This window comes from Melopsittacus undulatus, chromosome 12 (assembly GCF_012275295.1).
Source record: "Melopsittacus undulatus isolate bMelUnd1 chromosome 12, bMelUnd1.mat.Z, whole genome shotgun sequence".
Lineage (NCBI taxonomy): Eukaryota > Metazoa > Chordata > Aves > Psittaciformes > Psittaculidae > Melopsittacus > Melopsittacus undulatus.
In genome coordinates this window covers 11,898,424-11,919,315 of record NC_047538.1, presented here as the reverse complement: position 1 = coordinate 11,919,315, position 20,892 = coordinate 11,898,424, and the positions used below count along the sequence as shown (strand labels likewise).

At 44.0% G+C, this 20,892-nt stretch overlaps 1 protein-coding gene across 1 annotated transcript in view; it reads left to right on the top strand.

Annotated features, from left to right (window-relative positions):
* The window catches only part of GCN1 (GCN1 activator of EIF2AK4), a 40,588-nt gene that overhangs the window by 1,314 nt on the left and 18,382 nt on the right, over window positions 1-20,892 (top strand). Inside the window, exons 2-32 of the mRNA XM_034068426.1 lie at window positions 824-926; window positions 1,583-1,646; window positions 2,229-2,360; window positions 3,227-3,335; window positions 4,060-4,158; window positions 4,242-4,376; window positions 4,880-4,948; window positions 5,033-5,141; window positions 5,551-5,625; window positions 5,885-6,013; window positions 6,236-6,286; window positions 6,704-6,802; window positions 7,082-7,255; window positions 8,487-8,639; window positions 9,405-9,497; window positions 10,160-10,235; window positions 10,413-10,572; window positions 11,601-11,790; window positions 11,905-12,029; window positions 12,379-12,557; window positions 12,733-12,826; window positions 13,374-13,487; window positions 13,677-13,875; window positions 14,360-14,515; window positions 16,405-16,586; window positions 16,842-16,922; window positions 17,404-17,547; window positions 18,197-18,324; window positions 18,509-18,698; window positions 19,094-19,164; window positions 20,086-20,251. Coding sequence (XP_033924317.1) covers window positions 824-926; window positions 1,583-1,646; window positions 2,229-2,360; window positions 3,227-3,335; window positions 4,060-4,158; window positions 4,242-4,376; window positions 4,880-4,948; window positions 5,033-5,141; window positions 5,551-5,625; window positions 5,885-6,013; window positions 6,236-6,286; window positions 6,704-6,802; window positions 7,082-7,255; window positions 8,487-8,639; window positions 9,405-9,497; window positions 10,160-10,235; window positions 10,413-10,572; window positions 11,601-11,790; window positions 11,905-12,029; window positions 12,379-12,557; window positions 12,733-12,826; window positions 13,374-13,487; window positions 13,677-13,875; window positions 14,360-14,515; window positions 16,405-16,586; window positions 16,842-16,922; window positions 17,404-17,547; window positions 18,197-18,324; window positions 18,509-18,698; window positions 19,094-19,164; window positions 20,086-20,251 — 3,849 coding nt within the window. The remainder of the gene's footprint in view (window positions 1-823; window positions 927-1,582; window positions 1,647-2,228; window positions 2,361-3,226; window positions 3,336-4,059; window positions 4,159-4,241; window positions 4,377-4,879; window positions 4,949-5,032; window positions 5,142-5,550; window positions 5,626-5,884; window positions 6,014-6,235; window positions 6,287-6,703; window positions 6,803-7,081; window positions 7,256-8,486; window positions 8,640-9,404; window positions 9,498-10,159; window positions 10,236-10,412; window positions 10,573-11,600; window positions 11,791-11,904; window positions 12,030-12,378; window positions 12,558-12,732; window positions 12,827-13,373; window positions 13,488-13,676; window positions 13,876-14,359; window positions 14,516-16,404; window positions 16,587-16,841; window positions 16,923-17,403; window positions 17,548-18,196; window positions 18,325-18,508; window positions 18,699-19,093; window positions 19,165-20,085; window positions 20,252-20,892) is intronic.

Below are 20,892 nucleotides of genomic sequence, written 5' to 3'. Positions count from 1 at the left end.
AGGCGTGCTCCTCTGCTGCCCTTCCTGAAGATGCTGATTATTCACATACAAAGGTGCTCAGTTTAAAAAGCTGAATTTTAGAAGCCTTTCCTGGAGAGCTGTGTTCTGGGTTATGGAAATGCAGAAAGGTGCAGGCCTTGGCTGAGCACTGTTCAGCACACACTGTTTTTATCCTGTATACCCTGCAAAACTTGGAATGTCAGGGAATTGGTTTCAGCAGTTCATGGAGCTGTTTTGCTCAGGTAACCTTGGCCACTGCTGATAGCGCATGGAAGGGGTTGAGAGTGAGGCAGAGCTTGTTGGAATGTGGTGAGTTCAGTTTCCAGAATCCCTGTGGTGAGCGTGTTAGATGAGAGCAGTTTGTTCCTTTGCTGGGCCTGGGCACACAACATCCCAGCTGCTGATAGCCCAAAACCACAGATCAATTGTTCAGGATGGGCAGTTAGAAGTCCCCTGTGGGGGGTGTGTGGGTCTTACTGCACTGAAAATTACCTTTGCATTCTTGAAGTGCTTTAAAGGTCCTGTACTTTAGGCTATTGGTCTTACCTCTTGCTCTGTCTTACTTTTAGAGGGGTAAGTGTATCCTATAGAGCCTAAGTGCTGTGACAGGGACACAGGTTAGTGAACAGAAAGCAGTCACCCATTGCCTGAAGGGGAAGGTTTCCATTGTGCACGCTGTACAGTGACCCTTTCCTCAGCAGATCAGACCGTGGATGCTCACATTTGGTCACTGGGAGGTCCCAGGTTCGCCTGGCCCCAGTGTTGTGCTCTGTGTGTTGGTGTTGAGGGCAGTCTGATGCTTTGTCCTCTGTTGTGGTTTTAGATTTCTGACACACTGAAGCGCTTTGCAGTAAAGGTGACCACAGCCAGCGTGAAGGAGCGGAGGGAGATCCTCGGCGAGCTGGGCAAATGCATCTCTGGGAAAGGTAAAAGCTTGGGGCACTGTTCTGCTTGCCAGGGTGGATAAGAACATTCAGCTGCTCTGTCTGCAAGCCTGTGTGGGCCATGAGGGGTCTGAGGGAGCCCTACCTGCGGGAGGGAGCTGGTAGCATTTGGGGGCTGTGCTTTCTCACAGTGTTAGTTCTGAGCATGGGGTTTGTGAGTAGCACAGGACTCCGGTTACTGGCACGTGTGTTTTTTCCCATCAGCAGTTGTGGCATCGTGTGTGTTAGTGTCTCATTACCCTCTCAGTTGCCTGTTTCTCTCCTGGCTGATGTTTTGACAATTCATGGGATATTTATGCACACACACACGTGTTATGTGAAGTGAGAGAGTGCGGAAGATTTCAGATATTCAGTATAATAGATAACTATTCAGATAACAGTTGAAGCACATTTGTAGAAATCTTTTCTGTTTTCTCTTCTGGGCTGCCTCTGGAATTTCGTGCTCCAATTCTGTCATTGGTTTTTAAGATATACATGAAATACATTAGAAAGAGAGAACTTCTACTGTGATCCTCACAAGCAGTTTCGTAGATGCAAGCAGTTCACTGGTTTCACTTGTGAAGTGAATCACGTTTGTGTTAAAGATAAGGAGCTTTCTGAAGAATTAGATTAATGAAGAAATATACATTCTGTTCCAGATCTTCCAGAGGGAGCAGTAAAAGGCCTTTGCAAACTCTTCTGCCTTACCCTGCATCGATACCGGTGAGTATGTTGATGTGGAAAACCTGTATTAGTTAGTCTGTCAGTATTAGTTAAATGGTATGGAGCATTTGAAAGTGTTAGCACAGAGTGAGTGGCACATGGATGTCTATGACACTGGAAGATGCCATTTAGTCATTAGGCTCTCAAGGTAGGCTTGACATGAAGAAGTTCTGTGACACTTCCCTTGAGTTTCACCTTTGATTGTGAAATTAAAACTTCCACCCCATGATTCAGTTTCAAGGATGAATGCCCTTGTCCTTGTGATGCAAGACTGAGGTGTCTTTTAGATGCCTTTTAGACACCTATAGATCGGATTAAATCATGGCCTGTTGCAGAGGAGCTGTTCAGAACCTGTGTTTTCTACTGCAACCTGCCAGAGGGCCTTGCCATAACTTCTGTCAGTTGAGGAAGGGAATGGAGCCTTCTGCCAGAAACTTCTCCACTTGGAACAGCAAGGATAAAATGACTTTTAGCTGGACTGCTGAAATGAGAAGGCAGAACCTTATGTGTGATGCAGAGGTAGTAACACGTGTGATGCTGGCAGGACTTGTCATGGTCACTGAGGTCTGTTTCTTGTTCTAGCGATGCAGCGTCCCGCAGAGCCCTGCAGCTGGCGCTTCAGCAGCTCGCAGAGTCCCAGCCAGAGGCAACAGCAAAGAACCTGCTGCAGTCACTTCAGTCGTCAGGGATCGGTGGCAAGGCTGCAGTGCCCAGGTGCTGGATGCGTTGCTCTGTGTGGAGGCAGTTCTGAGTTGCTGGCAGTTGCTCTTGAGTTTGCAGTGATTCTGCTGCTGCTGCTGCTTGCCAGAACTGTTAAAAACATTTAGAGACAAAGCTGTTAATGACAATTCAGATGTTTCCCTCTTCTATATCTTCTGAAAGCAGAAGGAGTATTGTGGTTATTACTGCTGGTGGATTGGGTCTGAGTTGTGGCTTTGCCTTTGTTAACCTTCCAGTCTGGAGAGATAAGGTATAAGATTCTTCTTATACCAGGGAATTATCCAAAATGATTAGGAAAGGGGATTTCCTCACCCACCTGGTGGAATTCAAGACCTTGTTGTAGACAGGGAGATAATGAAATTTGAAACTGAGCTTAGAAATACACAGCTCTTCTCTTGTGATATCCTCTGGAAACACTCATGGTTCCAGAAGGTGAATTGGGGTTGTTCGGCTGCTACAGACCACAGACCACGGTCCTGCAGTGCCACCATGGCTGAATACAAGTGCAGCTTTTAGAAAAGGGCCTAATCTTGGTTTAAAGGCTTTCAGTGATCTGATATTTACCCTCCAATGGCAGTGGCTGGCCTTGTGTGCAAGGACACTTTCTACATTCTTTCACTTTGGGGTATTTCTTCTGCTTCAAATACTTTTGAAGTATTTCTTCTGCTAAGGATTTTCATTCCCAGCAGGCAAGATTCAGCTTCTTTTGTGCCATTTGGAAGTTCCAAAATGCATAAGCTAAGGTTTTTTTTGTGACACAGTTGCCTTGCTTGGGCAAAGATGTGTCTGTTATGGTCTAATAGGTGCAAGATACATAATGGGAGCTGTAGATTTACCTCCTTCTCCTGTCTGTACAACAGTAAGAGCAGTGGATCTGCAGCTCTGCTGGCGCTCTCGTGGACATGCCTGCTGGCACGCACGGTCTTTCCAACACCTGACAAGAGACAGGGAGAAACATGGAAAAAACTGGTAGGTTCTCTTTGGTTTGCAGAAATATCCCTTTGGAGATAGGGACTGAAATGTTTTTAATGTCTTTTAGCTGCTGTGACATTGCAGGTAATTTTGAACATCATGTCCTGTTACAGTCGGGTTTATGTGGCAGTCTTTATTGCTTTCTGGTGTATTTTGATCTCTCCTACTCTGCTGAAGAAAGCAGGAGGTGTATAAAACATGAGAGTGGGGCAGTCTTACACCTGTGCAGAGGTGCTCTGGTGCATACTAGTTTTTGTAGACTAGGCCTGATACTGGTGCCTCCAAGGTGCAGTCTGCAGCGTGACATGAATTCCTTGTGCCTTCCTTGAAGTCTTGTGCCTGTGATACTCTGAAATCCCTTGTGCCTGTGATATTCTGTCATATTGGGTCAAGTAGCTTCTTGCTTCACCTACTTTAACAACCTGAACCTGTGACTATACTCAAGCACCATGGCATATAGTTGGAACACATGTTAAGAAGAGTTGTAATCTGATATAAATTACTGTTTTCAGAGGTGGAGTTTCCCAAACTATTATGCATGGTTCTGCAAAGTGGTACATGTGAGATGGAAGCAGAGGCAGCTTGTTGGAAGAACTTGCCCAAACTAAGGACTTTGACCTAAGCAGCTTCAGTTAATCACTGGCATTTGACTCATCTGGTTTGATATGAACTCACTGAGAAGCACATTCATGAAGGTTTTCTTGGCTGTTTCTGTTGGCAGGTGGAGGTCCAGTGTTTGCTCCTTTTGGAAGTCCTGGGAGGTTCTCATAAGCAGGCAGTGGCTGGGGCTGTGAAGAAATTGAACAGGCTGTGGAAAGAGGTGATGAATACCTTATGTGGCCGTGTTCACCAGCTGTTGTACGTTCTGCTGTGTTAACGTGCCTTGCTCTTATTTCTCTTCAGAACCAGGGTCTGGTGGATCAGTACCTATCTGTCATTTTTGGTCTTGAACCAAACCAGAGTTATGCTGCAATGCTGGGACTTGCAGTGCAGTTTTGCACAGCCCATAAAGAGACTGATATCATTAAACAATATAAGGTAAATCTGTTGCATTGCTTTTTGGTGGAGGGTAGTAAGTAGCATCACTTCTTACCAGGGAGAAGAGGGCTGAAGAGATGTCCCAGTGAGGTTGTTGCTTTACATCTGCCCCTGGTTTCATTACCTGTCAATTCAGCAGCCATGCACTTCTGACTATAACAGCTGGAATAGACTTACAGAGGAGGTGCCAGATGCACATCTGTGTGCTGTGGCCTGTGCATTTGTGTAGATGGCCAATGCTGTAGCTTTCTGCCCTCTCCACTGTTACAGGAATGGAAGGCAGCATTTAGCTCTAGTGCACTTTGAGTGTTGAGCTGAAGCATAGAGCACTGATCTATGCTTGACTGTCTTATGTAAGGATGGAAGCGAAGCTTCTGCTTAGTGAGCATGACTGCCTTCCAGAGGAGGATGAGGTGTGGTGTCAAGCCTGGCTTCCTGGCAGCAAGCAGGGAGGTGGGTATAGGCTGCAATGTGGCTATAATTTGGTGTTTCTTCTTGTTCAGAGTGCTCTTCTGGATTTCTACTTGAAGACCATCCTTATGAGCAAGACAAAGCCTCAGAAGCATGTGCTGGTGAGACACTGTTACAGAGCTGCTTGTGCTTTTGTCCTGTGTGCAGTGTCTGCTGCCATGCTCACTGCTTTGCTCCCATTACAGGAGAGCTGTTCCCCGCTTCTTCGGTACATGTCTCACGCTGAATTCAAGGACTTAGTTTTGCCAACTCTGCAGAAATCCCTGCTACGGAGCCCTGAGAACGTAATTGAAAGTGAGTCTGTCATCAGTCTGCATCGCTCTCTCAAAGAGCATGAATAGTTGCTCCTTAGTGGTTTGGAGTTGTGGGGGGAGTGTGTTTTTCTGGACTATGCTTTTGGTCCTGTGAGGCAGCAGGATTGTCTGGTGTCTGAGGGTTAGCTGTGGAGAGACAACATTAGTGGTGTGATCCCAAGTGTCTGGGCATGTGGCAGCTGCTGTTTGCACAGAGGACAGAATTTCACAGCAGAGTGCTAAGAATAATTCTGAATTAATCTGCTTGTTGGGCATCAATTTGTGTTGTTTTTATTTCCTACTCCTTACTGACCTTGTCTGCTCTTGCTGGGAACTGTGGGGAAGGGTGTATCAAAATGCTAAAAACCAGTTAACAAAATGTAATATGCTGTTATCTCTTTTACCTTCAGCAATCTCTTGCTTGCTCGTATCTGTGAACCTGGATCTCAGCCAATATGCTCTAGACATTGTGAAAGGACTGGCCAGTGAGTACTCTAAATTCTGGAGGGAATGATGAACTGAGAATAAAGCCTTCTTCAGCTTCCTGGCTGTACCTGTAACAGCTTGATTACTGGTGAAGAGACTGTTTTATGTGGGAGGGAGGATGATGATGATGATGCTATAACTTGGAACTGGAATAGTTCACGTGACAGTTACAGAAGCTGGGTCAAGCCACAGGTAAAGAGGTGTCCTTGTCTTGCAAGTTTGCTGTAAGGAGCTTTTAGCTGGTGCATTATTTCCTAGGTCACCTGAAATCCAACAGTGTGCAGCTGATGGATGAAGCAGTTGTGGCATTAAAGAACTTGGCTCGACAGTGCAGTGATCCCTCGGCTGTGGAGTCGCTGAGCAGACACCTTTTTGCCATCTTAGGGGGTGAGTAAATGGTGGAATAAGCAGTGGAGATGAATAAAGATTTTCTGCCTTCGGGGTGTTTTGTGTGTTGCATTTTCCCTTCTCTTTGGCTGCCCATAGAGTGGGGTGGCTCAGCCTGGATCAGGGATGACTGGGCAGGATTTTGTACTTTTGGGAAGATTCTTGATGTAGCACATAGCTGTTGTCTGTAAGTCAGCTGTTGCTGTTTGCTTTTGTTGGCAGGCTCGGAAGGGAAGCTGACAGTTGTTGCTCAGAAGATGAGCGTCCTTTCAGGTGAGGATCCTAGAAGAAAGCTGCTTCTCTGGTGGAAGAAACTCCGCAGGATACTGAATGGAAAGAAACTGAACTTAAGCCTTTAGGATTCCCTGTCTGTCATTCCAAATTAGCTGTAATTGATACCATAGAGAGTGCTGGGTACCACATGCCAGTTCTTGACTTACTGTTCAAAGGAAATAATTGGCTGGTAGGTTGAAGTGTTTTATGCGAGGAAAAAGATGACTGTGTCCTAGGTAAAAATGAAGGCAGAGGTCCTGCAGTGTTGGTCTATGCTGGATGTGACACATAGATGTAGTGACAAAAAAGAGCTGTCTGTGCAAGGATTGAAATGTGAAGGGACTTTCTTGATTTGTTTTAGATTTTGCAGCAAGTGCTGGTAGTTTGGGAGTTAATGAGAGCATTTTGTCCTCTCAGGGATCGGCAGCCTCAGTCACCATGTGGTTTCTGGATCCTCTAGCCAAGCTCTGAGTGGAACCGTCACTGAGCTTTTCATCCCTTTCCTGCAACAAGAAGGTGAGACCTTTTGCCTTTGTTCTGAGTTTGCTAAGCTGCTTTCATCTTGAGTAGGATTTTCAACAGGCCTGTTTTTCAGGATAAATCTGATTCTCGCCTATTGTGTGATAAAATCCATGTCCTGCTCTGATGAGCAATGCCGTGGCAGCAGAGCTGTGTCTGTTAGAAGCACATGCATTCATTCCCTGCCTCCTCCTGATGTCGTTATCTGCTTTCTGTTGTATGTCCATGTGATCTATTGTGTTGCTGTACTGACATGAGCTCTGTGTTACTTCCTAGTCCACGAAGGCACGTTGGTTCATGCAGTCTCTGTCCTGGCTCTTTGGTGTGTTCGGTTCACCACAGAAGTTCCTAAGAAGCTGGTAGAATGGCTAAAGAAAGCCTTCAGCCTTAAAACCTCTACTTCAGCTGTGAGACATGCCTACCTGCAGTGCATGCTAGCCTCTTTCAAAGGTAAAACTGTGCAGCTGTTAGTAACTCTCTTGGTTGTGTGATTAAGCGAAGAGTAATCAACTTTTGTACTTCCCGATGTAAGTAGATAGCTGTGTGGATTAAGAAAGGTTTTGTAAGACAGTATCTGTTCACTGACCTTCATATTTCTCCTTAAAGTCTGGTTTGCCTTGAAGTTTATAAAGATGTTTTCTCTCTATGTATAACTAGCATCACTGCCCATTGTGCTGTTTTTCATATACCCCCAGAGTAATTTTTGATTCCATTACTTTTCATAGTACAATAGTACTATTTTAATTTTACAATAGTACAGCCCTATGATGGTACAGGATCCTTTGTGCTATCACAGGGCTGAAAAAAACACTCTGAAAACTACTTGGGTATCACAGGATGGCAGAGCTTTCCGAGTCATCAGTATCACAGAATGGTTTGGGTTGGAAAGGACCTTAAAGCTCATCCAGTTCTAACCCCCTGCCACAGAGAAATCTGGCAAACTGGACATTGCTCATGCTTGCTGTGGGCATGGGGGGGGTTACTTGTGTGTGATTTGTGCAGCTCTTCAGGGGATTAAGGCTAAAGATTCTTATATTTGCTCACCACTGGAACAGTGACTGCCATCGCTTTGATGCAGCCAATGAAGCATCCAACTGGAGCATAAAAAACCCAGAGACTCCAACCCTCACAAGTTTATAATTAAAACAATGCCTGTAGATATATATATATATATATATATATATATATATATGAATATATATATGCGATGTTGGTTCTGGAAGTACCAGGAACACCTAGCTCAGTTTTTGTGGAAGTGAGGGTCACCGACCAGTGGGATTCCTTGACTTGCAAATGCTTGAAGTGGAAAAGATGGTCATGGCTTGCCAGGAATTTACTTCCCCTCTTTTAGGGAAACAATCCTTAAAGTCAGACTTCCTAGGATTTGAACCAGTTCCTTTAATGTAACTGAATTAGCATTTTGTTTTGCATCCCATGGACAGCAACTCATTAAGATAGGACTGTCCTGTCCTTGAGGAAAGGACTAAAGTGGTTATCATCTAGATTTCCATAGTGTTTAATGATAGTTGTGCCTGGCAACTCACAACTGGGAAGACTCAGAGTGATCCCAGATTGTGTCTGATTCCTGTCCTTGTCTTACGACAACAGAACTGTTGATACCCTTGTGGTGTGAAGTGTGAAGGACCATGTTGTTCTGTAACTTGTCTCTCTGTCTCCTCAGGTGACACATTATTACAGGGAATGGACTTGCTGCCAATGCTCATCCAGACAGTGGAAAAAGCAGCATCTCAAAGTACTCAGGTTCCCATGGTAACTGAAGGAGTTGCTGCAGCTTTGTTGATCTGCAGGATATCTGTAATTGAGGGACAAACTGGTAAGGTCACAAAGCATCCAGTGGAGTCCGATGCAGGCAGGTTTTAAGGGTTACCACTTTTCCTTGACAACATGCATGAGACAGTATTCCTTAATCTGTGTATTGTTTCGGCATAGAGAATCATTGTCGTTTTGTAAACCAGGGAAGGATTTATTCCCATCTCTCTTATGTCAGTGAAGAATGTTTGCTCTTCTGTGGCTTTGCAAATTGCAGCTTCCATTCACCTAAGGCAGTATTCCTCTCTATACTGACAGAAGGCATTCACTCAGACCTTACATGCTAGGGCTTGATTAATGCATTTAAAGTATTGTTATTTGGCTGGTATTTTAACAAACCATCTTTGGAAAGCATGAGGACTGGAAATACTGTCCTCCATTAGGGGATATTACAAGAAGTCTCTGAATTCATGCATCTGCCAGAATATAAAATCCAGGCATGTTCTGTCTATCAGAAGCAGCACACTGCTTTCCTCCTTTCCTTATATTTAGGAAGGCTTGCCCTATGAAAGATTAAGGTGAAACAGACTTTACATTTCACAGGTGTTCAGTCAGAGAAATACCTTTTTGTCAGCAGGTGGTTTTTGACCATGTTTATGGCTTTGGATTAAAGAGATGTGGAACAATTGACCATTTAGGTACCTCTAAAGCTAGAAGTAATCTCAGTGATTTCAGAAGACAGAATTCTGCTGTATTTTATGTACGCTGGTGAGTTCTGACTTGTTTTGAAGCATCCTTGATTGACGGACATCTGTTCTTTTCCTGTCAGAGTCTAAGCTGAGTGCTTTCTGGCAGCTGGTTCTGGATGACAAAAAACAAATCTTTACATCTGAGAAGTTCTTGCAGTCTGCATCAGAGGAAGGTAAATTATCAGTTAGTGTGTATCCAGTTGCTCTTTAACTCTATTATTTAGTACTTATGAGAGCTAATACTGCCATTAGCCCTGTTCTGTGATCCTTGGAAGATCCAGTTTTGGATTAAAAGGCAGAGTGTACTCTTTCAGAAGTACATCTAGACTAGTCTAAGCTTGACAATGAATTCATTTACTTCTCAATTAGCCTGAGTTATACAAATTACAGGGCCTAGTAACAGTTGAAGCTCAGAAGATGCTATGAGGTAAAATACCAAGGCTACTATTCAAATGGCATTATGCCATGTGTATGACTTCAGTACACATTTTATTGTCACTGAAGGCATTTCAGCAGGGCTTGGGAGTTAACACTGCAGTGTTGGTGCAGTGAGTGTGGTATTTAGCATTTGGTTTGCTCTGTTGACTTAGACAAAAATAGGTCACACACAGTGGTCAGGAAACTTCTGCTGGTATCCAGCTAACATTTCTGTGAAACCATGGTTCTCCTTCCAGATCTGAGTTGCATTTGTCTCTACATTCATTGAGATAATGTAGAGGCTCACTTTGGGTACCTATTTTAATGTGTCCCACTTGCTGTTTGTTTGTTTTCAGGTAAAAGAATGTGTTTCCTTATGAAGCCTCATGCTATTTTCAATATTTGTCTTTCCCCACAGCAATGTGTACAGTGCTGCAGCTGACAGAGCGCCTTCTCTTGGATCATGCACAGCGGCTGCCTGAAAGTAAAGTTCAGTACGTAGAGTTGTGCTTGCTGCCACTGATCTGTGTCTGATCCCGCAATGTTAATGTGGGCAGTGGAGAGGATGGGCTTGGGACTTGGCAGAGAATGTTGAACTCTTTGTGCTTTTCTGCCCAGTTGGGTTGTGGAGCTGCCTCCCTCCCTAAAGCTGTTTAGTTCTCTGTTTTCAGGCAGTATCACCGTGCCCTTGTTGCCGTTCTGCTGAGTCGGAACTGGAATGTTCGAAGACAGGCCCATCAAACAGTTAAGAAGCTCTTGTCCTCTCTGGGAGGGTACAAACTGGCCTATGGGCTCTTGGAGGAGCTGAAAGTGATTCTCAGTTCTCATAAGGTGCGTAGTTAAGAAGCCTGTTTCTGCCTAGTTGTTTGTATGCTGCCAGTCACCTCCCTACCCTAGATTTGCTGTTAGTATTGACATAGAGTATGATATAAAGGTGATTCAGTTTCACATGATCTCCCAGAATGCCACTTGGTATTAGAGCACTGCATATTCAAGGCCAGGTTGGACAGAGCCTTGGGTGACATGGTTTAGTGGGAGGTGTCCCTGCCCATGGCAGGGAAGTTGGAACTGGATGATCTTAAGGTCCTTTCCAACCCTAACTGTTCTATGATTCTGTATTACTGTATCAGTGTCTGTGGTGTGCCTAATCTTCCCTATATACACAGAAGACATATTATTCCAAGTTATTTGGGGAGTGTGCTCTAGTTTTCCATGTCCTTCTATTATTTAAATCAAAACTTAATCCCTGCTGGAGGACCAAGTGCTTCATTCCTTTCTTGGTATCCTAGGTCTTTGGCCCTGGCTTCTAACTCAAGCCACCTATTTCAAATAAAAGTAATATAGATGCTTTAGTAGCAACTATTATAAAAATGAAAACAAAAAGCAAAGAGAGTGCTGTGTTACTGGGCATGATGCTAAGCCAGCACCATGTCCAGTTGTGGAATAGATTGAGTTACATGAATTAGGTACCAAGGCTGGGACTTGAAAGTTGTCTTTCTGTCATAGATACAGCCTGAATGATGTATTTTTGAAAAGATACTGCGTAAAATGCGGCTGCAGAAGTTGGGTGTGCTGTTCCCAGCCAGCTGGTTCAGCCTTGTCAAAGTCCTCTTTGCCCAAAATGGCAATTTTAGTTTCATTTTACCCAATCTAGTATAGTCCTCCATTCTTAGTCTTTTTGTCACTGTCATCTCTGCTTCAGTTCCACTGTTATCCTTTCTCCCTTTTTTCCTTGGAAAACTTCAGGTTGTTGGTACTGTGAGAGGGAGAAGACTGTTAGTATTCGGTATGGTGTTACTGTGGGGAAGTGTGCTCAGGAAGGCTTGATGTGATGTGTTGATGACAAGTTGTTCACTCAGGTTCTGCCTCATGAGGTCCTGGTGACAGAGTTGGGAGAGCTGTCGGAGGTAGGAAAGACATACATTCCTCCCCGTGTCTTTCATGAGGCACTCTGTGTCATCTCAAGTGTGGCAGGGCTTGATGTGGATTCCTTTGAGCCAGAAAAGCTGGCACTGGAGATGCTGCTGGTGAGCCATCATCCATCTGTAGGTAAGAGGAGGGATAAGACCCCTATCATGGGCAGTGCATGGGGTCTTACCTTTTTAGTTTCATTATATTAGCATTCTGCTTCATATTGACTTGGGCATTTATTCTTCCTGCTAGTGGCAGTGCAGCCAGGCCTTTGGCCAACCCTCCTCATCAAGATGAAGATAGATCCAAAGGACTTCATTACCAAGCACCTGAATGACATACTACCCAGGATCACTGCCTACACGGCAGAGAACCAGGTGATAAACTTCTATTTTCCTTGTGTTAGTTTTGGGAGATGCTTTGGAAGAGGAGAGTTTTGTGGAAGAGTTAAGTACCAGCTGGTCTATAAGGAAGATCTGTCTAAAATGTGGGGAAAAGGCAGATTCAAAAAGAACAACTGGTGCAAAGGAGCTGGGATTTAAGGGGGTAAGAATGTGTCCCAGTAACTGAGTAGAACAGTATGAACAGAACTGAGTAGATAAGATACAGTCACCAACTGAATAAGGAATTAGGCATTACAGCATAACTGCTTCAATAGGGCATGTTTTTTTTAGACAATTTCAAGGAATACCAATAATGCTGTTTTTTTCTTTGTTTTCTTGATAGTCATCTATGAATGCAGTGGGATCTCTTGCTCTGCTTTCACCTGGTAGAGTGCTACCACAGCTCATCAGCACTATCTCTGCATCAATGGAGAATCCAGCTCTGTGCCAGGTTACTCGAGAGGAATTTGCCATCATGAAGACACCAGAGGGAGAACTCTATGACAAATCTATAATACAGAGGTAAGACTTTGTAACTTCTTTTCTCTCTGCACCAGGGGGTTGATTGCTGCTGGCATTTAGGCAGTGAGTGAGTGGGGTTTGTCAGATGCTCTTTCTGTACAGGAGTTACCAGATTTGTGTGCCTGGATCATAGTCCAGAGCAGTGCTGATTCTTTTCTCTACTTTCCCTTCTCAGTGCTCAGCAGGATAGTATGAAAAAGGCTAACATGAAGAGGGAGAACAAAGCTTATTCCTTCAAGGAACAAATCATTGAGCTGGAGCTGAAGGAGGTGAGTTAATGGGAAGAGGAAAGCCAGGCTGGTCACTACTACCTGATCTGTTCTGTTGCATGGCTTCTGCCATATGTGTAACTGCTGTAAGGGTTGTTAAAGAGGGGCTTCCGTGTTGTTGACAGCTGTCAGTTCAGTTCAGTCTGGCCAGTGATGGGTGTAGGTGGGGGGAAGAATTTGGTGAAAGGAAGGGAATGTACTAGGTTGACTGGAGCATTCTTTTAATAAAGCTTGGCTTTGGCTCACTCTGGGGAGGATGATGTGCCCATCCACTGTAGAAGGAGCTGGACAGCTCTTTTTGATGAGATCATGTAATACGTGACCAATTAAACATGTGAGAAACAGATGTGATGCTGCTGGTGGGACACTGAAGTGTTAACCTGCAGGTTTCCATTTTATGTCTTCAGAGTGATTTGCTTGGAAGGATATTTTGATACTCTCTGAAAGTAAATTGCAAAAAGCCCCCAGTGTATCTTTATTCTGTACCTAGTTGTGGGGATGGTGTTAATAGCTCCCAGATAATAAAGTCCATTGCTCTATACTGCAGGAAATAAAGAAGAAGAAAGGAATAAAGGATGAGGTGCAACTGACCAGCAAGCAGAAGGAGCTGATGCATGCACAGCTGGAAAGGGAGTCTCAGATAAGAAAACGGCTGAAGGAGGTCAGTTTTGATGGTCTTTTGCCAGCTAGCATGGCCCAAGTCATTTTGATGAAAAGAATAGAGTATATTCAGCAATGAGCTGTTTGTTTCTGTCATTAGAAATTAGATTTGGCAACTTGATTTTATTTCATTTTTTGTAACGGTAACTTCTGAATTTTTATGGTAACTTTTGAATTACTTCTTTCACAGCTTGATAATGAGCTGGAAACAGCTCTCGGGCTCCTGGGTGCTGTTATAAAGAGGAAGCCTCCAGGTCTAACTCAGTACATCCCTGCTCTCATCAGCTCCTTCTTGCCACTTTTTCGATCACCTTTGGCTGCTCCAAGGATTAAGGAACCTTTTCTTTCCTTAGCTTCCTGTGTTATGCCAGCTCAACTGAAAACCTTTGGTTAGTATTTGCAGTTGCTGTTTAAGGGCAGGGTGCATTATTTTTATGGCAGGACAGTGAAAATCCTTGCTCTTATGAGCTGTGGTTTGTGAATATTCACCACAGAAAGCCAAGGGGGAAATCCACTCTGGAACAGTGCTTAGGGAGATGACTGCAAAGTCCCAGAGATCCTATTGCTGGATAAGACTGGGTCCAAAGAGAAAGTTGTCTGGTCGTTGTGATCACCTCTAAGTAGCAGTTGGTTGCAATGGTACTGCCTCCTTGTGCAGCGTGTGGAGGATGTGAGTGTAATTCACACATGTAACTTGTAAAGAAAGCTGTCCTGTGTGAGCCCTGGGGCTGTGCTTCCTCCCTTGCCTTTTGCAGCCTGGGCTGTTGCCCACAGCTGTGCTGTAATTTGTGGGTCTGTGTTCTTGGGGATTTTTCTCTCTCAAGAAATCTCTGGCTTTAGTCCTGTCATGGATTCTTTACTCTTTCATACCAGGTACTTTAGTGAGCCATGTGACCTTGCGCCTGATGAAACCAGAATGTGAATTAGATGAATCCTGGTGTCAAGAAGAGCTGCCTACTGCTCTGAACAGAGTTGTTAACTTGCTGCATGCCCACACTGTTCCTGGCCGAACAGGCAAGGGAGAGCCAGGTAAAAAGTCCCGTAGGTCCCTCTGACACCCTCCCGTAACACCGAGGTGTTTCAGGTTTTATGGTTTATGAAATGTTTTATACGTGAAACTTCACTTTTTTTTCTTTTTCAAATTGGACAAATCTTCATAGATATAAAACCCCTTAAGTTTTGGGTTTTTTTTGTGCGGGCAGTAGTGCAAATGATGTTACAAGTATAGGAAGTGTAGAAATAAAATAACAGGTTGGTTTTTTAAAGTGGTTCATGCAGAAATAATAATGAAATCAAGGTTCGTCTTTGCCAAGGACAGTTCCTACCTTTCAACACCACTTAACCCAAGTGATTCAGTGAGACTTAAGTGGAAAGACAAAATAATTGCTTGTTATCTGTGATCTCAGCAGTGAAGTGCCTGTGGCCTCTGCTTGTTTGCTGTGTAGTGCTGCAGTTCATGAATATTTTATTGTGGCATGTTTGTAGAAGCAGTTCTTTCTCACTCTGACATGAAGGCAGGCACCCATACTTTTGCAGTGCAAAAATACGATTTGGATGAAAATGAACCTTTTTTTTTTTTGTTTGGTTCTGTTTTTACTGGGTTAGTTTTACACTAGATCCCTCCCAGAATTTACTTCATGATGGGGTGTGCAAGTACTTGTACTGCTACACTGAAGATAATAGTACAGAAGTGGGAGGGTAGGTGTGCTGCCTTTGGAGGCTAGGATGGCTTAGGCTGTCTTAAAGCAGCTGGTGTACTGCAGTGATAGAGGTGGTTCATCCAGGCTTTGGAGTTGTTCATTGTGCAGCTCCATCAAGAGCTGCTGTGATGGATGGTTTGTATTTTTTAAGGGAAATGTAGGATTCTGTTTGGTCCCTTACCCCAGCAGTTCAGTTTTCCTCTTGCTGTTCAGCTGCTCATCAGTTCTGCAGTTGTGTGACTGGCACATGTAATCTGCACAGCTGAGTAGTGGCAATTGACCATGTTGAGCACCACTTCAGTGCTGAACATCTCCGTGATAATTCTGCACTATGCAATTTATTTCCATAGTAAGTGTGAGTTCATTAACATTGGAATCCATTTTCAGGCTTATTTCCAGAAAGCAGTGGCAGGCTTTTCAATCCTTTGATATTTTGTACAGTGCTTAAATGAATACCTGATGGGTTTTTCACTTCTGCAAGAAGAAGGAAATGGGTTCCATTGCACTTTGTTGGACAAGTTATGTTATACTCCCAAATGATTTTTCCTCGTTTTCTAAGTTCTTTGGAGTGTAGTCTTGCAATATGATTTGTAGAAGTTAGTTTTTAGTTACCACGAGACCTAAGAGGGACCATAACTCTTTCTGATGTGGATGATAAATCGTTCATTGCTGAAACGACAAGACACATTTTATAATCTCTTTTGTATTGGTCAGTACTGGTGACTGTGTTAACAGAACATTTATCTTCTAAGATCAAGCTTGCTTCCTCCTCCTGCACATAGAGGAGCAGTTGCTTGAGCCTAAAAATAGCTGGCCAATAATTACAAAAAACAGGCAAAAAAAATAAACCATCAGAGCAAACAGATCCTGAGCAAATGGCAAAATCCCACACCACGAATGGAGGTGTTTGACCAAAGCTGTTCCTGTTGAACAGTTAGGAGCTTGCACTGCTTTTGGTACTTAATATTTCTCTCTTGAACTACTTTTGCAATGTCCATGCCCTACATAAGCTGACTAATACTGCAGTATTGTATCTGCAGTGCTCTTCATTTGCATCTTAGAAATGTTATATCTGGCATTCTCTGGCAGCACAGAAAGTAAACGCTTTCCCTAGACGTCTAATACTTGAAATTTAACTGGACTAACTGGAGAGGACTGGAAGGAGCATGTGAGATGTGAGATCAGCTCTGCTCACAGGGTTGTATTTCCTTTTCCCAGGTGCTGCCCCGTTGTCAGCTCCAGCATTTTCCTTAGTCTTTCCTCTCCTAAAGACGGTTATAACTGAGACACCCCATGACAGCGAAGACCAGGAGGAGTTCCTGGTCAGTATTCTGCAGATCCTTATGGTCCATGCTCAGCTGAGATCAACAGCAAATGGCCAGGCTTTGTTGGTGGATGAGGTGAGCAAGAACTGTGGGGATCAGATGTCCTCCTTCAACAATTGTTCTGATGAGGCATGCGGTAAACCAGATGATGTATAAACTGGACAAAGTAATTCTACAGGTTAGAGTTTACAATGGAAGGTTGTTTTCTCTCATAGGCTTTAGTTACCTGTCCTGCCTTAGGTTTTAATTGTGCTGTTTATAAGGAGTGTCAAACACAGAAAAGGCGCTTTGGAGTCACAAGGCTTTTTCTTTCTCACCCCAACCTTTCAGAATGGCCCAGAGCTGCTGCCCCGGAGGGACATGCTGGTTCTGCTGACCCGGGTGATAGGAACAGGCTCCCCACGATTACAGGTGAGTCCACTGCTTCATAACCATGGCTAGGAGTCTGCCCAGGTTTCATCAGCATCTAAATGAGGGAAATACACCCACCTGGTTTAAGTCTCTCAGGCTGGTGGTTGATACATGACCAGTTTTCTGCTGTGCTTATGCTATTCTTGGAATAAAATGTCTACATCTTTTTTTCCTGGGGGCTTTATTGCACCAAACATCCTCATCAGTCTTCCACAGGTGAGATTTTATTCCTTCTTTATGGCTTTACTCTGTCAGAGAAGTTCAGGAGCTGCTTCTCTGAGTGTTCTAAGGGATGAGATGGGAGAAGGGTCAATAATAGCAAAAAGGCAAAGGATGAGTTCAGCTGGACTGAGCTTATCAGTTCTTGCTTTTTGACACTTTGAGAATTTCTTCTCTTGTGATAGCATTCAATCTCCCCCATGCTTGCTTTGACAGAAGAAGTCAGTGGTGGACTCTCTAATACCTTCTCATGGCATTTTAGGTTTTGGCTTCCAATGCACTGACCAGCCTGTGCGCAAGCAGCAGCGGGGAGGATGGCTGTGCCTATGCAGAACAGGAGGAGATCGATGTGCTACTTCAGGCCCTGCAGTCTCCGTGCATGAATGTCCGAGATGCAGCTCTCAGGGTAGGTGGGAATCATTCAGGGTCACTGGTGAATGTTCTCTAACACCGTTAAAGAGAGGTTTCAGTTCTTGCAGTGTGTCTGCAGGAGGAGGCAGTAGCTACTCAACAATAATGCTCTAAGTAATGCTCTGTGCTAGATTTATCTTGGTCTACCCACACCTTTCTTTTGTTAAAACAGGTGTAATTACAACACCTTCTATTTAGAGTTGCATAGGGCTTAGTCTCAAAGAGAGAAGCTGTCAAAAAAATCTTATGTCTGTATCGGGCCCAATGTTTCTGGAAAGCTTCAGGCTTAGTCACTTCTTGAGAGCATAAAGAAATAAAAACCCAAGGGTGCCTGGTTTTCTTTGTCATTAAACAAATTTCAGCTTAGCTTACCTGAGCTGGCTTCTCTGTGCTTAGAAGGAGAAAAGACTGTATTCAACAGAGCACAACCTGGTGCCTACTTGCCCCTCTGCAACTGCCTGTGAAGCACTGTACTTGAGTTTCACCATCTCACCTGGAAGTCCTTGATCAGCACAGGCAGCGTACTGCACAAGAAAACATGAATATTGACATTGAGAGCTTGACTTGGCTAAAGTTTTAAGTGTCTTAAAGCATCTGCTTCTAAAATCAGATCCTTACATTGATTCTCCTGTGAACTAATTCAGGGACTGATGGAGCTGCAAATGGTTCTACCAACCCCAGACAGTGATGAAAAGAATGGACTGAATCTGTTGCGTCGCCTTTGGGTAGTGAAGTTTGATGTGGAAGATGAGATTCAGAAGTTGGCAGAGAGGTAAGAGCTCCTCCTAGCTGGTTGGATGGTGACAGGACTTCTCTTCTGCTCCCCTTCTGGAGCTCCAGTGGCAGGGGTTTTGCCTCCCATAAGTAGAGGGGGGCTTTAGGTCACCTCAATACATACATGTAGCTGTGGCTTTTCTTACTGAAGGATGATCTGCCCCTCTTTGTGTGTGCTGCAGGTTGTGGGCGTCCATGGGTCTGGAGCTGCAGCCTGACCTCTGTTCTCTGCTGATCAAAGATGTCATCTACCATGAAGAAGCAGTGCGACAAGCAGGTGCTGAAGCTCTTTCCAGAGCTGTCGCTCAGTATCGAAAGCAAGCAGCAGAGGTCATGAATAAACTTACAGAGATTTACCAGGAGAAGCTCTATGTAAGTACTCTTGTCCTAAGGGACTGACAGGCACAAGCCTGTGCTTTTTATTAATCACTTTTCCCTTTGTCTGTCTTGAGGATGTGCATGAAGCCTACTGTTGCTGTGTTAGAGCTTATCACAGATTTTACTGTCTTGAGCCTCAAGCTGTCAGCTAGTAGTGGCAGCACTGTACAGATGAAAGATGTGCCTTAGATGATACAGGAAGACTGTGGCACAGTAGGGTCAGTCCAAGTCATTTTGGGCCTAAACTTCTGTTTTTTTTACTGTACTCTTCTGCTAGTGATATCATATCTCTGTGCAGTGTTACAAAAGGGCATTGCAGGTATGGTCACATATTCTCTGCATGTGTGTCTTTGGAAAAGGTGTTCTGATGACATTTTTTCTCTTTCCAGAGGCCACCTCCAGTTTTGGATGCTTTGGGACGAGTGATATCGGAATCACCACCTGACCAGTGGGAAGCAAGGTACAGTCATCTTCAGATCGATCTCATCACTTCCTGGGCATCCAGATGAGGTGTTCTAGGTTTTTGTTTAGGAGTTCTGGCAATGGAGACGTAAGAGAATCTTAAAAGAGCAAAGTCCATGCACTCGTATTGACTTGCTGGTTTCATGTGTCCTTCAGGTAGAGAAGCAGGCTGGGCAGGCAAAAGTGAAATGCTCTCAGTTCCCACAAAATATTGGGCGCCATCTTCCTTATGTCCTGATTAGAACAGTCTTTCCCTCTTAGACTGCCTTATTTTTGTCTTACCTTACTGTATTCCCACCTCTATATGGGCAATTGATTGTTTCAAGAGCAGCAGTGCAAGCCTTAATGAACTGGACAAATTCCAATTGGGATAATTATTTTTCTGTCTACTTGTAAGTCCTATACAGGCTTAAGTGGAGATGATCTTGTTCACTACCTGTCTAACCTGCTCTTTAGTGCTGATGTACTGTGTTGTAAAGCTGCTGTATTTCAGCAGTAGATGAAGTGGTCTTGATCACTTGAAGTGATCTTCAGGTCTCTGTCGGCCCAAGTATCTGTAATGCTTAATCAGGATAGAAGCCATTACATGGCTGAAGGATTATTTGTCCTTTTAGGAGCCTGCAGCATGAGGTTATGGAATGAAATGAATGTAAGTTGGGCACTGAAGGTCTTCAGTTTCACAGAATCATAGAATGGTTTGGAAGGGACCTTAAAGTTCAGCCAGTTCCAACCCCCTGCCACGGGCAGGGACACCTTCCACTGGAGCAGCTGCTCCAAGCCCTGTCCAACCCACCCTTGTAAAGGTTTTATCATGGTTCTCTCTCCATCTCTGTAATGTGCTAATGATAGCAAATGTGACTGTGACCTCAGGCAAATTCTGTGAGAAGTCAGTAAACTTACGAGCTCACCATCTTTACAGGTGTGGCATAGCTCTGGCCCTCAACAAGCTCTCACAGCATCTGGACAGTTCTCAGGTGAAGCCCCTCTTCCAGTTTTTTGTACCGGATGCTCTGAATGATCGCAGTCCTGAAGTCAGGAAGTGCATGCTGGATGCAGCTCTTTCAACGCTCAATACTCACGGCAAAGTAAGTCTGAATGTTTCTCTCTCTAGCAGTGGAAAAAGATGGAATGAAAAAGTAGATACTGGGTCCAGAGATTTATTTTATTAAATGATATGTTTTGTCTTTTTCATTCCTTTGAGGTTGCTGTTACTTGTAACAGCTGAAAACTTTCACGTAGTAGGAACTGTGTTCAGAGTTGTTCTGTTAGTGACTGGTGTTGATTAAGTGTAGTTCTTCCCTGTTATTACTATAAAAAAGGAATAGCCCTGAATCATCTGGAGTTAAAATGGTGTAAAACTGGAGTGAGAAAAGTAAAGTCAGACTGCAGATCTTTTAATCCTGGAAGGTGAGAATTCCTGTAAGGTCTCAGGCAATGCCAGATGAGAAAGTTTGTCAATGGTTGGCTTAATTAAACTGAAACACAACTGGAGTCATTCAGACAATTGAGGACCATCCATATTCTCACTGCTAGCCCTTCTCCAGCAGTGCTAGGTGGGGAAGGTGTGCAAGGGTGTAAATTGCTCAGCTTCGGTTTTCCTCATATGTGCCAGTCACCAGTTCTGGACAGCCCTGATAGACCCAAGACATTTGGAGTATTTTCAGATTATTCCTTCCTTCTGTTTCTCAGAAAAGCAGTGAAGTTTGGTTTATGTTTCTGTTCTCCC